General features: G+C 43.0%; 1 protein-coding gene across 1 annotated transcript in view; it reads right to left on the bottom strand.

Annotated features, from left to right (window-relative positions):
- The window catches only part of LOC140724707 (protein unc-79 homolog), a 436,731-nt gene that overhangs the window by 39,709 nt on the left and 376,653 nt on the right, over positions 1-20,369 (bottom strand). Inside the window, exons 42-43 of the mRNA XM_073039156.1 lie at positions 10,251-10,328; positions 2,004-2,093 (exon numbers count right to left, since the gene is read on the bottom strand). Of these exons, the coding sequence (XP_072895257.1) occupies positions 2,004-2,093; positions 10,251-10,328 (168 nt within the window). The remainder of the gene's footprint in view (positions 1-2,003; positions 2,094-10,250; positions 10,329-20,369) is intronic.

Here is a 20,369-nt window from a genome sequence, read left to right as displayed (position 1 = left end):
GTGGGGGGGGAGGGGAGGGGAGAGGGAGAGAAGGAGAGGGAGAGGGAGAGGGAGAGGGAGAGAGAGGGGAGGGAGAGAGGGAGAGAGGGGGAGGGAGAGGGTGGGTGGGGGAGGGGAGGGGAGAGGGAGAGAGGGAGAGGGAGAGGGAGAGAGGGGGAGGGAGAGGGAGAGAGGGGGAGGGAGAGGGTGGGTGGGGGAGGGAAGGGGAGAGGGAGAGAAGGAGAGGGAGAGGGAGAGAGGGGGAGGGAGAGAGGGAGAGAGGGGGAGGGAGAGGGTGGGTGGGGGGAGGGGAGGGGAGAGGGAGTGGGTGGGGGGAGGGAAGAGGGAGAGGGTGGGGGGAGGGGAGAGGGAAAGGGAGAGAGAGAGAGAGAGTGACTGGAAAAGTTGTTGGAATTTCAGTTTGTTGCTGTCATTGTAAGACTGGAAGTTCCATACTCTCCAAAGGTTGGGTTGATTATCGGCACGCAGTGCGCCACGGATGTGTGACTGTCACCTCATATAATCCATATGTGTGGATTTGTTGGAGTATCCTGTGGTATCACTTTTGTTGGCCTTTACCTGAAATCACTTTGTTATGTGATAACCACTTGAAGATGATATTCCTGTGACTGTCACCTGGTGAAATCTCCAAGTGGATTTCAGAATGACTCAACAGATAGGATCTTCAACGACTGTTATTCTGTTTACCAACGGGGAGCTTGAGGAATTCAACGTATTTGCCTTTTTCTCTTACATTATATGCTGGATTATAAATCTCTCTCCCATCATCTATTCTGTGGATTACAGAACTTTTCTACTTTACCATCTTAAGCCTTTAAGAATTGTTCGTAAGCTTGATTGTTTGGTAGCCACACACATACATATATACGCATAAAAACTGTTAACTTCTGTTTATTTTGTTTAAATTACTATAAGTAGATACTAATAAAGATAATGGTTTTAACATTAAAACCTGACTCAGTGTGTGATGTATTGCTGCTGGAACGTAACAAGTGACACTAGGTCTGTACATAAGGTGATTCTGACAGGAAATGATAAAGTACTGGTGATTGGGATTGTCAGTGGAGGGGTGGTGGTGTTGATCAGAATTACTGCTCAGGGAAAGTAACTGTTTTTGAATCTGGTGGTCCTGCTGTGGATGCTACATAGACTCCTCCCTAACGGAAGTTGGACAAACAGTCTGTGAGCAGGACCGGTTGGATCCTTCATGATATTTCTGGCACCTTTCTGTACGTATATCCCACTCACATCCTCTCTTACCTCCATTCAGGGCCCCAAACAGTCCTCCCAGGTGGGGTACTACTTCACCTGCAAATGTGTTGGGGTCATCTGTTGTGTCTGGTGCTCCCGATGTGGACTGCTCTACACTGGTGAGTCTCGACATAAATTGGGAGACCTCTGTATCGAGCACCTACACTCCATCCATGAAACATGGTATTTCCTGTCTCCATTCCCATTCTGACATGTCAGTCTATGGCCTGTTTAGCCACGATGAGGCCACTCTCAGGATGGAGGAGCAACACGTCATATTCCGTCTAGGTAGCCTGATGGCATGAACATCGATTTCTCCTTCCGGTTTTTTGTCCATCCCACCTTTCTTCTTCTTCTATTCCCTATCTAGCCTCCTACCACTCCCCCTGACCTGCCTATCACCTCCCTCGGTGTCTCTCTTTCTTCCCTTTCTCCCATGATTCACTCTCCTCTTTTATCAGTTCCTTCTTCTGAAGCCCTTTACCTTTTCTACCTATTACCTCCCAGCTTCGTACTCCATTCTCCCTCTCCTGCCCACCTGGCTCCACCTCTCACAATCTATCTTGTCCTCCTTGCCTTCCCCACCTTCTCTTTCTCACTTCTCCCTCCCCCCCCCCCCCCACTTCATTCCCAGTCCCAATGAAGGGTCTCGGCCTGAAACTGTTTATTCCTTTCCATAGATGCTGTTGAGTTCCTCCAGTATTTTATGTATGTTGCTATGGATTTAAACTGAGTTTTCAAAGATGACATACCTTCAGCTTGGTGAGCGTGTGCATATCAGCTATGAAGTCCAGCAATTCGCTGATGTACTGTCGCATACATTCCATTGCAGCAGTCGTGTACTGCAAAAGAAAGAGAATGTGATCAATAAACAGTATGTGGCTTTCTATGGAGTAAAACCAACATTTCTGTGAGCTTTGTAAGGAAATAATTGCTTGTCGTTCAAGTTGGAGTTTTAAGAATGATTAATTTCAAGAATGATTAATATCAGAGCTCATATTTCCCTACATTATAAACAGCAATTGTGCCACATCTGCTGTGAACTGATGTGGCATATCCTCAAAAATATCTTATCCTTGAAATATTTTTCACTGCTTCTGCACTACACTACAGTGCTATAAGAGTACATTAGCATCTTTCAGCTTCTGTATGGGAGCAATTTGCAAGAGCTTTCTCCACAACCAACACCAAGGTCACTGCACAGCAGCTAACAATTTGATATATTCAGCTGGAAAGTCCTTCAGTACCATCAAGATCTTCAATGGGGAGTTTCTAGCCTCATATAAATGTCTCTGATTGGAATTAAGGAACACACTTTTATACGCAAAAACAAGAGAAAATCTGCAGATGCAGGAAAACCAAGCAACACACAAAATGGTGGAGTAACTCAGCAGGCCAGGTAACATCTACGGAAAAGAGTACAGTTGATGTTTCAGGCCAAGACCCTTCAGCAGGACTGGAGGAAAAAAGATGGGGAAATGAGGAGTAAATTTAAAAGGTGGGGTGGGGGGGAGGAAGAAACACAAGGTGATAGGTGAGACCGGGAGGGGGAGGGATGAAGAGCTGGGAAATTGATTGGTGAAAGAGATACAGGGCTGGAAAAAGGGGAATCTAATAGGAGAGGGCAGAAGGCTAAGGAAGAAAGAAAAGGGGGACAAGCACCAGAGGGCAGGCAAGGAGAAAAGGTGAGAGAGAGAAAAGGGGATGGGGAATAGTGAAGGAGAGAAGCGGGGGGCATTACCGGAAGTTCAAGAAGTCGATGTTCATGCCAAGGGCTTGGAGGCTACAAAGGTGGAATATAAGGTGTTGTTCCTCCAACATGAATGTGACCTCATCACAACAGTAGAGGAGGCCTTGGATTGACATATCGGAATGGGAATGGGAAATGGAATTAAAATGTGTGGCACTAGGAGATCCCATTTCTCCTGGGGGACAGAGTGCAGGTGCTGAGCGAAACTGTCTCCCAATCTATGTCAGGTCTCACTGATGTACAGGAGACCACACAGGGATTACCGGACACAGAAAATAACCCCAACAGACTCACAGGTGAAGTGTCATCTCACTTGGAAGGACTGTTTTGGGCACTGAATGGTAGTGAAGGAGGAGGTGTAGCTCTTGTTCTGCTTGCAAGGAAAGTGCCAGGAGGGACAATCGGACGAGGGAGCTGCACAGGGAGCGATCCCTGCAGAAAGCAGAAAATGGGGAGGAGGGTAAGGGAAAAGCCTTATCCTGAGAAGCTGAAACATCGACTGTACTCTTTTCCACAAGGCCTGCTGAGTGTCTCCAGTATTTTGTGTGTGTCACTTTTATATGCAGGTTTCTTTGAACAAAGTAAACAATTACTGTATTTCTTTAAAGAACCTAAAGAATCACAATTTACCAATACAGTATTAAACTGGCTGTATCACTGTCTGATATGGACGAGGGCCACTGCACCGAATCAAAAAATAAGCTGCAGAAAGTTGTGAACTCAACCAACTCCACCATCGTACACAGTAACCTTCCGAGCATCCATAACATCTTCAAGGTCTTATGCCTCAAAAAGGCAGTATGGATCATAGAGCACTACAACACTGAAACAGGCCCTTCGGTCCATCTAGTCTGTGCCAGCCTGGCCTTCAGCCTCACCCCATCCGCCTGCACCTGACCAAAGAATGCCATACCTCTCTCCTCCATGGGCCTATCTAAACTTTTCCTAAATGTAATAATTGACCTCCCATCAACAATTTCCACTGGGAGATCATCCACACTCATACTGTCTGAGTGACAAAGTTCACACTCAAATTCCCCTTAAATATTTCACTTTTCACGCTCAACCTGAGGGGAGAGGAAGATACAGATTTTTTCCCATCCACTGATACCTTTGTCCTATCAGTGGTGGTGGGCAGAGGTTTGGAAGAATCTTTCCGAGTTCCTTATTGAGGAAATACTGAGGTATTTTGACAATGATACACACTGCAGCCATTGAGGCCCTCTGTTAGTCAGTATTGACCATGGATGTTGCATCCCAGCTGTTGAGGTAATATGCAAGCCAGGACGATATGATAGGGAAAACAAGCAGTTGCCCATATAACCAGATAACAATTACAGCACGGAAACAGGCCAGCTCACCCCTTCTAGTCCATGCCGAATGCTTACTCTCACCTAGTCCCACTGACCTGCACTCAGCCCATAACCCTCCATTCCTTTCCTGTCCATATACCTATCCAATTTTACTTTAAATGACAATACCAAACCTGCCTTTACCACTTCTGCTGGAAGCTCGTTCCACACAGCTACACTCTCTGAGTAAAGAAAATCCCCCTCGTGTTACCCTTAAACTTTTGCCCCCTAACTCTCAACATGTCCTCTTGTTTGAATCTCCCCTACTCTCAATGGAAAAAGCCTATCCACGTCAACTCTATCTATCCCCCTCATAATTTTAAATACCTCTATCAAGTCCCCCCTCAACCTTCTATGCTCCAAAGAATAAAGACCTAACTTGTTCAACCTTTTTCTGTAACTTAGGTGCTGAAACCCAGGTACAGAGAAGATTCTAGTAAATCTTCTCTGTACTCTCTCTATTTTGTTGATATCTTTCCTATAATTCAGTGACCAGAACTGTACACAATACTCCAAATTCGGCCTTACCAATGCCTTATACAATTTTAACATTACATCCCAACTCCTATACTCAATGCTCTGATTTATAAAGGCCAACATACCAAAAGCTTTCTTCACCACCCTATCCACATGAGATTCCACCTTCAGGGAACTATGCACCATTATTCCTAGATCACTCTGTTCTACTGCATTCTTCAATGCCCTACCATTTACAATGTATGTCCAAATTGGATTATTCCTACCAAAATGTAGCACCTCACACTTATCAGCATTAAGCTATCGCTCAGCATCACCCCTCTCCCATTATGCATTTGATGAATCGAAAGGAATGGCAGAGACTGATACACTTTGGTAACAGCAGCGACATAGGAGTTGCCAGTCAGCGTTGAACTCAACGTAGGACTGCCTTAGGGACTCTAGCTCCAGATTTTTTCCTCAGTGTTTACTCCCGAAGCCTTCCCCATGAGTGGGTATAGCTGCAACGTAGCGCAGTCTTCCTTCCCCTAGATGAGCTACCAACCTTGGTTAACGAACCCCATTCTGCTCGAAGTCATGATGCACTAGCAATTGAGGTAATGAACGAATAGGATGATAGTCAGATTCCATTCAGGCTGCTTCATCTGCAAGATGTTCTGCTTCTTGGGAGCCAATTGAAAAGAATTTGTCCAGGTAAGTGGAGAATATTCTATCATACCACAACCCGGGTTCAATTCCACCACTGTCTCTAAGGAGTTTCTACGTTCTCCCTCTGACTACTTGGGTTTACTCTCAGTGCTCCAGTTTCCTCCCACATTCCAAAGGCGTAGGGTTGGTTAGTTAGTCACATGGATGTAAGGGGGCAGAATGGGCTTGCTGAACCAGGAGGGCCTGTTACTATGCTATATCTTTTTCGTAAGTGAAATTGCCTGGCACATTTGTGATATGAATATTACAAGCCAGCTTATACTGGAATATTTTCCTGCCCTTATTACATGCAATTGTGGGCTGTTTACATGAAGCATGTTTGCAAATGGGGCTGAACACTGTGCAATCAGCATTAAAATTCATGGGGAAGGAAGATCATTAATGAAGGAGCTGAAGATGGTTTGGGCCAAGGATACCACCCAGAGGAATTCCTCAGTGATGTCCTTGGGCTGATTAACTGTTTACCGTCATTCAGTCCTGCTGAAGGGTCTCGGCCCAAAACGTAGACTGTACTTTTTTTCCATAGATGCTGCCTGACCTTCTGAGTTCCTCCAGCATTTTGTGTGTGTTACTGTGGATTTCCGGCATCTGCAGATTCTTTTGTGGCTAAAAAATATTCTTACTTTATGCAAGACGTGACTCCAATGATTGCAATAGTTTCCACTTAAGTCAGTGACTTTAGGATTTTCAAGGCACCTTGGATCCACATTTGATCAAATATTCTTTTGTAGTCAAGAGCAATCATACTCTACTGACATGACTGCACGAAGATTGTGATGACATCTGGAGAGTGATTCCAAAGCAGTACTTACTGAGCATGATATTGAAGAATAAGCACTGCATGTTAACACAGTTGGCAATACGTTCCATCAATGTGCTGACAACTGGGAATGCCTTAAATAGCTGGCTATTAGCCAGAATGAATTTTTCTTGTTTTTGTGTGAGCAAGATGCGCCTGAGAAATCTTCCACATTTTCAAGTAGATGTCTCTATTAAGACACAGTCCACTTTGGAATGCCAGTATTCAATATAGTCGCCCCTCCTCATCCGCGGGTTCCGCATGCACGGATTCAACCAACTGTGGATCGGGAAAACCCAGAAGTTCTCTCTCCAGTACTTATTGTTTGAGCATGTACAGACTTTTTTTCTTGTCATTATTCCCTAAACAATAGAGTATAACAACTATTTACATTGTATTTACATTGTATTAGGTATTATAAGTAATTTAGAGATGAATTAAAGTATGAGGGAGGATGTGCATAGGTTACCACGGATCGGGAATCAAAGAAAAAATGGAAGTTCTCTAAGTCGGAACAGGTACATTGGTATTATTTAGCATCAGTTAATCAAATGTTTGTCTTAGTATATAGTATATATTTTACCTTTCTGTGCATATAAAACACTTAAAAATGTACATATTTCAATAATTAAACCACTGCTTTGCCTAGTAATAATTGTAGCTTTCATCGGGGCAGAGCCTTCACATGCTCCATTATTCTCACTTTATCCTTTAAAATTGTTCCGATCGTTGACCGACTGTAGCCTAACGCTTTTCCAATGACCAGTGGCGTTTCACCTCTTTCCGATCGCTTTATTATTTCCACTTTATTTTCAATCATGATTGTTTTCCGTCAACAGAACAGAAACACTGCAGGCGGCAGGTCCCAAGCTCCGCCGGGTCCTAAAGTCCACCGCACTGACAGGTTAAATAAGGGACTTGAGCATCCGCATTTTTTGGTATCCACGGGGGGGTCCTGGAACCAATCCCCCACAGATTAGGGCCGATTGTACTACAATCTAATTGTTTCTTATCCTCACAGATTTTGTTTATATAGTGCTCTCAGCCTTTTCTTGAACAAGAGATTCTGCAGTCATTGGAAATCCAGAGCAACACATACAAATGCACTTCATTATTTGCTAATTTATTTGTGGTAGAGAGAGAGAGAGAGAGAGAGAGTGTGTGTGTGTGTGTGTGTGTGTGTGTGTGTGTGTGTGTGTGTGTGTGTGTGTGTGTGTGTGTGTGTGTGTGTGTGTGTGTGTGTGTGTGTGTGTGTGTGTGTGTGTGTGTGTGTGTGTGTGTGTGTGTGTGTGTGTGTGTGTGTGTGTGTGTGTATGTATGTGTGTGTGTTAGTTATATGTAGGCTGTTGTGTACTTTGATCCAAAGGAACGTCATTTCGTTTGGCGGTATACATGTGCACAGTTGAACAACCATAAACTTGAAAGTGCTAGAGGAACTCAGCAGGTCGGGCAGCATCTATGGAGATGATAATACTCCTTCCCCCACCCCCCATCTCATTATTCTGGCTTCCTCCCCATTCCTTTCCAGTCCTGATGAAGGGTCTTGACCTTACACAACTGTTAATTAATTTCCATAGATGCTGCCTAACCTGCTGAGTTCCTCCAGCCTTTTGAGTGAGTTGCCTTTTTGTGATGTGTTTTTAGAATTAAATTCAATAGTTTCTGTGATAATGGGTGCCTCAGAAGATGGAAATATTCAGTCAGACTTCTGGCTGAGTTGTAAGTGGCTTACCGCTTGGTTGCTGGGTGCAGCTATCAGTGAGAATGGCGACATTCTGAAACTTTTTCTCCTGTTAGCCGTTGAATTGTGCAACATTACTTTATCATTAGATGTGACAGGTCTTGATGATATGGATTTGCTGAATAGATATGTGAGGGATGTGTGAGGAAAGATGTAAATAAGGTTGAAAGAGTACAGAAAGACTTTACAAGGATTTTGCTGTGTCTGGAGGAAGGTTTGAATAGATCAAGACTATTCTTAGAATGGAGAAGATTGAGAGGGGATTTGATTGAGGTATACAAAATTATGAAGGGTATAAATAGGGTAAATGCAAGCTGGCTCTTTCACTGAGGTTGGGGGGGGACTACAACTAGAGGTCATGGGTTAACGGTGAAAGGTGAAAAGTTTAAAGGGAACTTGAGGGGAAACTTCTTCACTCAGAGGTTCATGAGGGTGTAAACAAGCTGTGCAAGTTGTGCATGGAAACTCAATTTCAACATTTAAGAGAAGTCTGGATAGGTATATGAATGATAGGGGTATGGGGAGCTATGGTCATGGTTCAGGTTGAGGGGAGTAGGCATTTTAAATGGCTCATTGCAGACTAAATGGGCCAAACAGCCTGTTTCAGTGCTGTACTTTTCCATGACTGGATGACGAGTTTTGACCTGGTTGTGTACTTACCTTAACCCTAATTTCATTCTTAAACTGCACTCTCTGGCCCTGGACTTCTCTGTCAAAGGGAACATCCTCTCTGATTCTGGTCTCTCAAATACTTTCTGAAAGTGTGAATGAGTCCTTTTACATTTTTGCTCCTATAATAAAAATGCCATTTTCCCTCTGAATCTTTAGCAATAATCAAGAAAACTGGAAGCAGGTATATTTTTCCAATGGCAGTTATCTTAAGCAAATCTCACAGATCAGTGTTGTGTATTAACACAAAATGATTGATTTTATTCCCTATCATTGCAATTCCTTCGGTATTTACTCACAAATAAATACATTAATAAAATCACTAATTATTCCATAAAGCTAAGTGCATCAGCAGGAACGATTGCTCCCTCCATACCAAGCACAGCAGTTACAGCATACATCATTTCACCAAGACTCCTAAAGCATCACCCAATGACACAACCTAATCAGGGTTTCAAGCGTTTGAGAATGCCATTGTCTGAGTACTCCCTTCCAAAACAAATCCTAGAACTTATTTATGTGCATTCTATGAATATCATCACCTTCCTGCAGCTTCTCAGAGCAGTGGCCCATTCTTTCCTTTCTCAAGCACTATCTGAAGATTTAGGATTGTTTAATACCATTTCCAGTACACAAGTGTAAAGGAGAAATAAATAATTGGTACTCCAGATCTGATGCAGCACAAAAAACACAATGAGATCAAGAACACAATAATAATAAAAAATACAACAAATATAAATACATAAGACAACCTATATACATAGATTGATTGTATGTCCATAAAGTGATGCTAGACACAGGAGTCTATACATAAGGTGACTCATAGAAAATGATAAAGTAGTGGTGGTTCGGGGTGTGGAGGGGTGGGTTAGTGGTTGGAGATGTTGATTAGCCTTACTACTTGAGGAAAGTAATTGTAATTTGATATGGGTTAAAATGCAGGGCTGGCCAGAAACAAACACATTAAAAGTATGCCTTTCATCCAGAATTGTAGGATAACTGCAAAAGAATGAACAGCAAATCTAAATTGATGCACAATAGAAAAGGAATCATTAAGAAAGTTTGCAGTGACGAATTGTATAAATAGGGTAAATGCAAGCTGGCTCTTTCACTGAGGTTAGGGGGGACTACAACTAGAGGTCATAGGTTAACGGTGAAAGGTGAAAAATTTAAAGGGAACTTGAGGGGAAACTTCTTCACTCAGAGGTTCATGAGGGTGTAAACAAGCCATGTGGGTGTGGGTGCCATGGCAGTGTAGCAGTGTGATGCTCTTTGAGTTGAGGGTGTCAGAAGTTCAGAGTTCAATTGCAGCATCCTTTGTCGGTTCAATGTTCCAGTTTCTTCACACAATCCAAAGAGGCTGGTAGGTTAACTGGTCGTTATAAAATGTCCTGTGATTAAGTTAGGGTTAAATTGGGATTGTTGGGATGGTATGGCTTGAAGGGCCAGAAGGGCCTACTTCTTGCTATATATCTAAATAACATCAAATAAATAAGTACTCACTCCAGGGACAGAAGAAATCATGTGTTTCTGCAGAATTGTTGATTCAGCTATTTTGGTTCCAGCATCGGCACAAACAAACTGGTAAGGACAAGAGAGATCCATTTGCTTTTTACATCATCATTTCAACCATTTATTAAAACATTTCCATTATTCTAAAACAGCAACCTTCAGATAACAGCAATCATTCAACACTCCTGCACAGAGTTCCTACTTGTACATTATAGGTAAATAATAGCATACACAATTTCAACCATTTCAGCAATATTACTTAATAATTTTCTTTAAACGTGAAAACATGTGCATCATTATTTATGATTAATGAACAATCATATTAATGAACTAAAGACAAACTAAAGACTCTTCAATTTGGCTTCAGTTTCTGTCAGATACCACAATCAAATAAATATTAATTTAGTTCGCACTTACAAAGTATTTTTGCCCAAAATCAACTCCAGTTTAGGGACTAAAGATACAATGTACTCAGACAAAGAACACAATGGGTACAGGAACTCAGCAACACACACACAATGATGTAGGAACTCAGCAAAACATGCACACAATGGTGTAGGAACACAGCAACACATACACAATGGTGCAGGAACTCAACACACACACACAGACCGACAATGGTGAAGGAACTCAACAATACACAGACAAAAAGGGACAGGAACTCAGGAACAAACACTAAATGGTGCAGGAACTCAGGAACACACACAGAATGGTACAGGAACTCAGGAACAAACACAGATTGGTATAGGAACTCAGGAACACACACAGAATGGTACAGGAACTCAGGAACACACACAGATTGGTACAGGAACTCAGGAACACACACACAATGGTACAGGAACTCAGGAACAAACACTGGATGGTGCAAGAACTCAGGAACAAACACAGAGTGGTACAGGAACTCAGGAACACACACAGATTGGTACAGGAACTCAGGAACACACACAGAATGATACAGGAACTCAGGAACACACACAGAATGGTACAGGAACTCAGGAACAAACACAGAGTGGTACAGGAACTCAGGAACACACACACAGATTGGTACAGGAACTCAGGAGCACACACAGATTGGGACAGAAACTCAGGAACACACACAGAATGGTACAGGAACTCAGGAACACACACAGATTGGTACAGGAACTCAGGAACACACACAGATTGGTACAGGAACTCAGGAACACACACACAATGGTACAGGAACTCAGGAACAAACACTGGATGGTGCAGGAACTCAGGAACAAACACAGAATGGTACAGGAACTCAGGAACAAACACAAAATGGTACAGGAACTCAGGAACACACACAGATTGGTACAGGAACTCAGGAACACACACACAATGGTACAGGAACTCAGGAACACACACAGAATGGTACAGGAACTCAGGAACAAACACAAAATGGTACAGGAACTCAGGAACACACACAGATTGGTACAGGAACTCAGGAACAAACACAGATTGGTACAGGAACTCAGGAACACAAAATGGTGCTGGAAATCCACAAAACACACAATGGTGCAGCAAGTTGGCAACACACACATAATGGAAGAATGAGGAGGAGGTAGGCAGAAGCTACAGAGAGGTAGTCACCACGAGATTCAGGAGAGACGTAACTGGGTGACTGTCAGGAGAAGGAGGGGAAATGCACAGCCAGTACGGAGTACACCTGAGGCCAATCCCCTCAATAATAAGTACACCACTTTAGGTACTATTGAGGGGGATGACTGTCCCAGGGGGTGGGGGGTGGTGCACAGTGACCAGGTCTCTGGCACAGAATCTGGTGCTGTGGCTCAGAAGAGCAGTGAGGTGAAGAGGGCTGCAGTGTTAATAGAAGATTCCTTAGTCAGAGGAACAGAGAAGAGGTTCTGTGGCCACGTTAGAGAAACTTGGATATTATGTTGCCTCCCTGTTGCCAGGATCAGAGATGTCTCCTATCAGGTCCGTGGCATTCTCAAGGGGGAGGGTGAGCAACCAGAAGTCTTGGTACATATTGGCACCAAAGATGCAGGTAGACAAGGTGAGGGCAAGGTAGAAAGTTGAGAAATTGGACCTCCAATTCTGGATTGCTTCCTGTGCCATCTGCCAGTGCAGGTAAGAGTGGAATGATTTGGCAGGTGAATGCATGGCTGAGAATCAGGCGCGGGGGTTCATGTTTATGGATCATTGAGATCTCTTCTGGGGAAGGTATGACCAGTACAAAAGGGACAGTTTACACCTGAACCTAAGGCAGTTTAAAGTAATTTGGCAGAGAGATGGGAACTGAAGTGATAGTGCTGAAGATGAGATAGTTGGTTTACAAAAAGAGGCAATGTGTTGTGAGACTCCAAGCAAGGAGAGGCTGGTGAGAGGATACAATTACAGACAATACAGGCCCAAATGGCATGTATTGTGCTGTAGGTTTTCTGTTTTATATTCTACAACAGGATGAGTTGCAATGTAAAAGGGCAAATACGGGACTGCAGGTGTTATATTTGAATGTGCACATTATACAGAATAAGGTAGATGAACTTGTAGTACGGTTACAGATTGACAGGTATGATGTCACAAGCATCAGTGAATCATAGCTGAAGGAAGATTATAGTTTAATGTCTAAGGATACACATTGTATCGAAAGACAGGCAGGAAGGCAGAGAGGGTAGTGTGGCTCTGCTGGTAAAATATGAAATCAAATCATGAGAAGGATGTGACATTGGGTCAAAAGGTGTTGAATCATTATGGATAGAGCTAAAGAAATGCAAGGGTAAGAAGACCCTGGTGGGAACTATATACAGACGCCCAAACAGTAGTAAGGATGTGGTCTACAAAGTACAATGGGAGGTAGAAAATGTATGCCAAAAGTCAGAGGGATTTCAATATGCAGGTAGATTGGGAAAATCAGTTTAGTGCTGGATTCCAAATGAGGAACTTCTAGAATGCCTATGAAATGGCTTTTTAGAGCAGCCTATGGTTGAGCCCACTAGGGGATCAGCTATTTTGGATTGGGTGCTCTGTAATGAACCACAATTCATTAGAGAGCTTAAAGTACAAGAACTTTCAGGGGAAAGTGATCATAATGTGATCAAATTCACCCTGAAATTTGAGAAGAAGAGGCTAAAGTCAGATGTATCAGTATTACAGTGGAGTAAAGGGAATTACAGAGGCATGAGACAGAGGAGTTGGGTAGAATTGATTGGAAAAGAACACTGGCAGGGATGATGGCAGAGTAGCAATGGCTGGAATTTCTGTATACAATTTGAAAGGCAAAGGATATATACCTGCCAAAAACAAAGAAGTATTCTATAGTGTTATGAAGGATGAACAGCTCTGATGGGCAGAAGGGTGCAGAGTTGCCCATGTTCTCCCCCCCCCCCCCCCCACCCCGGGAGAATCACAAACTGTTACTGTTGCTATGCTGCTAATGAGAGAGAGAGATGTAAGAGAAAACATGCTGGAACTGGAACATCTGCTACAGATAAAGCAAGGGAGAAGACTTGTTGATTCACCGTATTATGACTTCTGAGAGACTTATGACTTCTGAGAGGTTATTTATCTTGTACAATTCTGTTCATTAAAATTCCTCAGCAGACAGCCGGAGTGGGCTGGTTTGATGGACACAGCCATTCAAAATTGATTGACAACTGAGACCCTGTGAGTAGGGATAAAAGTGAGGTCTGGAGAGACACCCTTCAGACACACCAGGAGACACACTATTGAGCACTGATTGAGTGTTGGAACCCACGGGAAGGTGTGGGGCATCGGAGACCGAACAAAAAGGTCGGTCAGTTAAACTCACAGTGTTATAGCAGGGCCGGTGGGGGCTTGTGTGTGTGTCCACTCATGCCAGAGTGACGAGTCCACCACAGAAGAACGGTCTAGCTGAAGGACAGAGGGGTCATACCTGAATAGCCACAACAGAACGACGGATCAAGAACGTAAAGGAAGGGTTTGCCTGCCTGTAGCTGTTACTGCTCACTCTCTCTCTCTCTCTCTCCAGCGATTGCAACACAACAACCAACGTCTACCTCAGCACGTATGAACTGAACTGAACTTTATACTCACATATGACAATTCATTATCCCCTAGACATCGATAGAGCTTGTTTATTATTGATTATTATTATTCCCACACTTTTCGGTTTATTATTGCTAACGTTTATTATCTATATATTTGCATTATTGATATTGATTTGCTTATTTTACTAATAAACACTTTTGAATATAATACCACCAGACTCCAATGGATTCTTCTTTCTCTGCTGGTTAGACACCCAGTTACGGGGTACGTAACAATAGCAACACGCACAAAATGCTGGTGCAACGCAGCAGGCCAGGCAGCATCTATAGGAAGAAGTACAGTGGACATTTCGGGCTGAGACCTGAAGAAGGGTCTTGGCCCGAAATATCGACTGTACTTCTTCCTACAGATGCTGCGTGGTCTGCTGAGTTCCATCAGCATTTTGTGTGCGTTGCTTGAATCTCCAGCATCTGTAGATTTCCTCGTGAAGTATTCTATAGGCAAGGTGATACAACTGTGGCTAACAGGGGAAGTGAAAGCCAATGTAAAGGCCAAAGGGAGGGCATATAATAAACCAAAAATTAGTGGGAAATTAGAAATTGGGAAGCTGTTTAAAACCACCAGAAGACAACAAAAAGTTATTAAGAAGGTAACAATGGAATATGAAAGTAAGCTAACCAATAACATTAAAGAGGATACCAAAAGTTTCTTCAGATTCAGAAAGTGTAAAAGAGAGGCAAGAGTGGAAATCGAACCACTGGAAAATGATGCTGGAAAGGTAATAATGAGGGACAAAGAAATTGTGGATGAACTGAATAAGTATTTTGCATCACTGTGGAAGACACTAGCAGTATGCTGGAAGTGCCAGATGTCAATGTCATGGTCATGAAGTGTGTGAAGTTACCATTACCAGAGAGATGGTTCTAGGGGAACTGAAAGGTCTGGAGATAGATAAGTCACCTGGACCAGATAGTGTACACCCCAGCATTCTGAAAGAGGTGGCTGAAGAGATTGTGGAAGCATTAGTAATGATTACTAAATTACTAAATTACTAGATTCTGTAATGGTTTCAGAAGACTGGAAAATTGCAAATGTCACTCCGCTCTTCAAGAAGGGAGAGAGGTAGAAAAAAGAAAACCATAGGCCAGTTAGCCTGACCTCAGTGGTTGGGAAGATATTGGAGTAAATTGTTAATGATGAGGTTATTGAGTACTTGGTGGCACAGCACAGAAGAGGCCATAGACAGCATGGTTTCCTCAAAGGAAAATCTTGCCTGAACAATCTGTTGGAATTCTTTGAAGAAATAACAAGCAGTATAGACTAAGGATAATCGCTTGATGTTATGTTTTATTATAGATTTTCAGAAGGCCTTTGACAAGGTGCTTAACAAGTTAAGAACCCATGGTATTACAGGAAAAATACAAGCACGGACAGAGCATTGGCTGATTGGCAAGAAGCAAAGAGAGGGAATAAAGGGGGCCTTCTCTGCTCGGTTGCCAGTGACTAGTGTTCCATAGGGGTCTGCTTCTTTTTACTTCATATGACTGGCATGACAGAATTGATGGCTTTGTTGCAGTTTGCAGACAACATAAAGATAGGCTGAGGGCAGGTAGTTTTGCAGAAGTAGAGAGGCTACAAAAAGGCTTAGATAGATAGATTAGGAGAATGGGCAGATTGAATATAGTGTCAGGAAGTGTACAGTCATGCACTTTGGTAGAATAAATTAAAGTGTTGACTATTTTCTAAATGGAGATTAGATACAAAAATCTGAGGCACAAATGAACTTGGGAGTCCTCGTGCAGGAAGGAAAATGCTCATTTCAACAGGACTAGAATATAAAAGCAAGAACTTATAAAGCCCTGGTGAGGCCTCACTTGGAGTATCAAGACCAGTTATGGGGATCTTATCTTAGCAAGAATGTGCTGAAACTGAAGAGGGTTCAAAGGAGGTTCAGAAAAGATTGTTTGATGGCTCTATGTCTTTATTCACTAGAATCCTGCGAGCAGGAGGGGGAACATAATTGAAACTTACTGAACGGTGAAAAACCTTGATGGAGTGGATGTGGATGGATGTTTCCTGTGTTGAGAGAGTCTAAGACCAGAGGACACAGCTTCAGAATAGAGAGGAGTCCTTTTAGAACGGAGATTAGGAGCAATTTCTATAGCCAGAGCGTGGTCAACTTCTGGAATTCACAGCAATGGAGTCCAAGCCTTCACGTATATTTAAGGCACAGGTTGATAGATTCTTGATTAGTCAGGGCCTAAAGGGATACGGGGAGTAAGCAGGAGATTGGGGCTGAGAAGAAAATTGGATTAGCCATCAAGAAATGGCAGAGCAGACTCAATGGGCCAAATGGACTAAATTTCCTTCTAAATCCTATGATCTCAGATAGAAACATAGAAAATCTACAGCACAATGCAGACACTTCGGCCCACAAAGTTGTGCTGAACATGTCCCTACCTTAGAAATTACTAAACTTACCCATAGCCCTCTATTTTTCTAAGCTCCATAAGTCCATGTACCTATCCAAAAGTCTCTTAAAAGACCCTATTGTATCTGCCTCCTCCACTGTTGCCAGAAGCCCATTCCACGCACTCACCACTCTCTAAGTAAAAAACTTACCCTTTACATCTCCTCTGTACCTATTCCCCAGCACCTTAAACCTGTGTCCTCTTGTGGCAACCATTTCAGCCCTGGGAAAAAGCCTCTGACTATCCACACGATCAATGCTTCTCATCATCTTATACATTTCTATCAGGTCACCCCTCATCCTCCAAGGAGAAAAGGCCAAGTTCACTCAACCTATTCTCATAAGACATGCTCCCCAATCCAGACAACATCCTTGTAAATCTCCTCTGCACCCTTTCTATGGCTTCCACATCCTTCCTGTAATGAGGCAACCAGAACTGAGCACAGTACTCCAAGTGGGGTCTGTCCAAATGGTGCAGAATTTCGGCAACATTCAGCAATGCACACACACAATTGTGCAGTAACTCAGTAACACACACACAACGTTGTCGGAACTCACCAACACATAAAATGTCGGCAAGATGCACAAAATGGTGCAGTAAATTACAAACACACACACACACACACACACACACACACACACACACACAAAATGAAGCAGGAGCACAGCAATACACACAATGGTGTCGGAACTCTGCAGCACACACACAATGGTTCAACAAATTGGCAACACAACCAATGGTGTGGGAACTCAGTACCACATACAATGGTGTAGGAACTCAGTAACATATACAATGGTGTAAGAACTCAGTAACACAAACAATGGTGTAGGAACTCAGTAACACATACAATGGTGTAGGAGCTCCACAACACACAGACAATGGTGAAGAAAGTTGGAAAAATGTACATGCAATGGTGCTTGATCTCAGCAAGACACACATAGTGGTGCAAGAACTTGACAACACACAAGTACAAGGGTATAGCAACATGGCAGCACATACACAATGGTGAAGGCACTCAGGAACACACACAAAATTTGCAGGAACTCGGAAGCGCTCACACAAAATGGTCCCAGAATTAACCTTTAGGAGTCCTTGTGCAGGACTCCCTAAAGGTTAATTTACAGGTTGAGTCTGTGGTAAGAAAAGCAAATGCGATGATAGTATTAATTTCAAGAGGACTAGAATATAAAAGCAGGATGTCATGTTGAAACTTTATAAAGCACTGGTGAGGCCTCACTTAGAGTATTTGGATCAAGTTTGGGCCCGTTATCTTAGAAAGGATGTGCTGAAGCTGGAGGGAGTTCAAAGGAGATTCGGGAAAATGATTCCAGGATTGAATGAATTGTCATATGAAGAATGTTTGAAGGCTCTGGGCCTGTATTCACTGGAATTCAGAAAAATGAGGCGTGACCAAACCAATCAAAGCCTTGATAGAGTGGATGTGGAGGGGATGTTCATGTTCATGTGTCAATCTAAACGTCTTTTAAAAGTCCCTAATGTATCTGCCTCTACCACCACCCCAGGCAGCACATTCCAGGCACCCAACACTCTCTGCTTAAAAAGGATTTGGCCCTCAGACCTCCTTTGAAGTTACCTCACTCACCTTAAATGCATGGCCTCTGATATTAGACATTTCAACCCTGGGGACCTTGCCTACTCTATCTATGACTCCTCAGAATCGTATAAACCTCTTTCAGATCCCTTCTCAGCCTCTACCACTAGAGAGAAAACAACCCAAGTTTGTCCAACATTTTGTTATAGCTCATGAATCCTTGGATCTAAATCCTCTAAAACCAGCATTTTCAGAAGGCCCTTGACAAGGTGATACACATGAGGCTGCTTAACAAGTTATGACCCCTTGATATTACAGGAAAATTTCTAGCATAGATAAAGCAGTGGCTGATTGACAGGAGGCAAGGGGTGGGAATAAAGGGGGCCTTTTTTGCTCGCTGGCCAGGATTGAATGGCGCGGCATATGAAGAGTGTTTGATGTCTCCGGGCCTGTATTCACTAGAATTCAGAAGAATGAGGAGTCACCTCATTAAAACCTGTCAGCTGGTGAAAGACCTTGATAGAGTAGATGTAGAGAGGATGTTTCCTATGGTGGGAGAGTCTAAGACCAAAGAACTCAGTAGCCTGCACATAATGGTGCAGGAACTCAGTAGCATACGCACAGTGGTGCAGGAGGTCACAACACACAGAAAATGGTGCAGGAGCACAGCAACACACTCCAAATAGTGCAGTTTCTCGGCAACACACATAATGGTGCAGGAACAGAGCAACATACACAAAATAGTGCAGAAACTCAGCAACACACAGAAATAGTGCAGCAATTCAACCACACCATGCAATGGTGCATAAAAACAAGACACATACAATAGTGCAGGAAATCAACAAGACACACAGTGGTGTCAGAACACAGGGAATGGAATATAAAATCAAGGAGATAATGCTGAGCCTTTATAAGACATTTGTCAGGCCTCGCCTGCAGTATTGTCAACAGTTTTGGGCCCCATATCTCAGAAATGATGTCTTGTCATTGAAGAGATTCCAGAGGATGTTCACGAGGATGATTCCAGGAATAAAAAGGTTAACGTATGAGGAGAGTTTGACAGCCTTGGGCCTGTACTCACTGGAATTTTGAAGAATGTGGGGGTATCTCATTGAAACCTACCAAGTGTTGAAAGGACTAGATAGAATGGATGTGAGACGATGTTCCCTTTGGTGGGGGTATCCAGAACTGAAGGGTGCAGCCTCAAAATTGAGGGGGGACTCTTTAGAACAGAGGTAAGGAGGAATTTATTTAGCTAGAGAGTAGTAATTCTGTGGAATGCTCTGCCACAGACAGCGGTCAATTCCATACGTATATTTAAGGCGTAAGCTGATCGTTCCTGATCAGCCATGGCATCAAAAGACATGGTGAGAAGGCAAGTGTATGGGGTTGAGTGGGATCTGGCATCAACCACAATGGAATGGTGGGCAAACTCGATGGGCTAACTGGTCTAATTCTGCTCCTATGTCTTATGGTCTTACGGTAATGGATCACAACAGAGTGAGTTGTTGAAGGCCTGTGAGATGGCTTTTTAGAGCAGTTTGTCATTGAGCCTACCGGAGATCAGCTATACTGGATTGGGTGTTATGTAATGAACCGGAGCTGATTAGGGAGCTTGAAGTAAAAGAACCTTTAGGAACCAGTGATCACAATATGATTGAGTTCAAATTGAAATTTGATAGGGAGAAAGTAAAGTCTGACACAGCAGTATTTCAGTGGGATAAAGGAAATTACAGTGGTATGAGAGAGGAGTTGGCCAAAGTAAATTGGAAGGAGCTGCTGAAAGGGATGACAGTAGAGCAACAATGGTGTTTGTTTCTAGGAAAAATGAGGAAGGTACAGGATAGATGTATTCCAAAAACAAAGAAATACTCAAATGGCAACCTTGGCTGACAAGTCAAAGCTAACGTAAAAGCAAAAATTAGCAGAAAGATAGAAGATTGTGAAGCTTTTAAAAACCAACAGAGAGCAACTAAAAGAATTATTAAGAGAGAAAAGATAAAATATGAAAGCAAGCTAGAAAACAAAATCAAAGAGGATAGTAAAAGCATTTTTAAGTATGCAAAAAGTAAAAGGGGGTGAGAGTGAATA

This window comes from Hemitrygon akajei, chromosome 3 (genome assembly GCF_048418815.1).
Source record: "Hemitrygon akajei chromosome 3, sHemAka1.3, whole genome shotgun sequence".
NCBI lineage: Eukaryota > Metazoa > Chordata > Chondrichthyes > Myliobatiformes > Dasyatidae > Hemitrygon > Hemitrygon akajei.
This window is presented reverse-complemented; position numbering and strand designations above follow the sequence as displayed.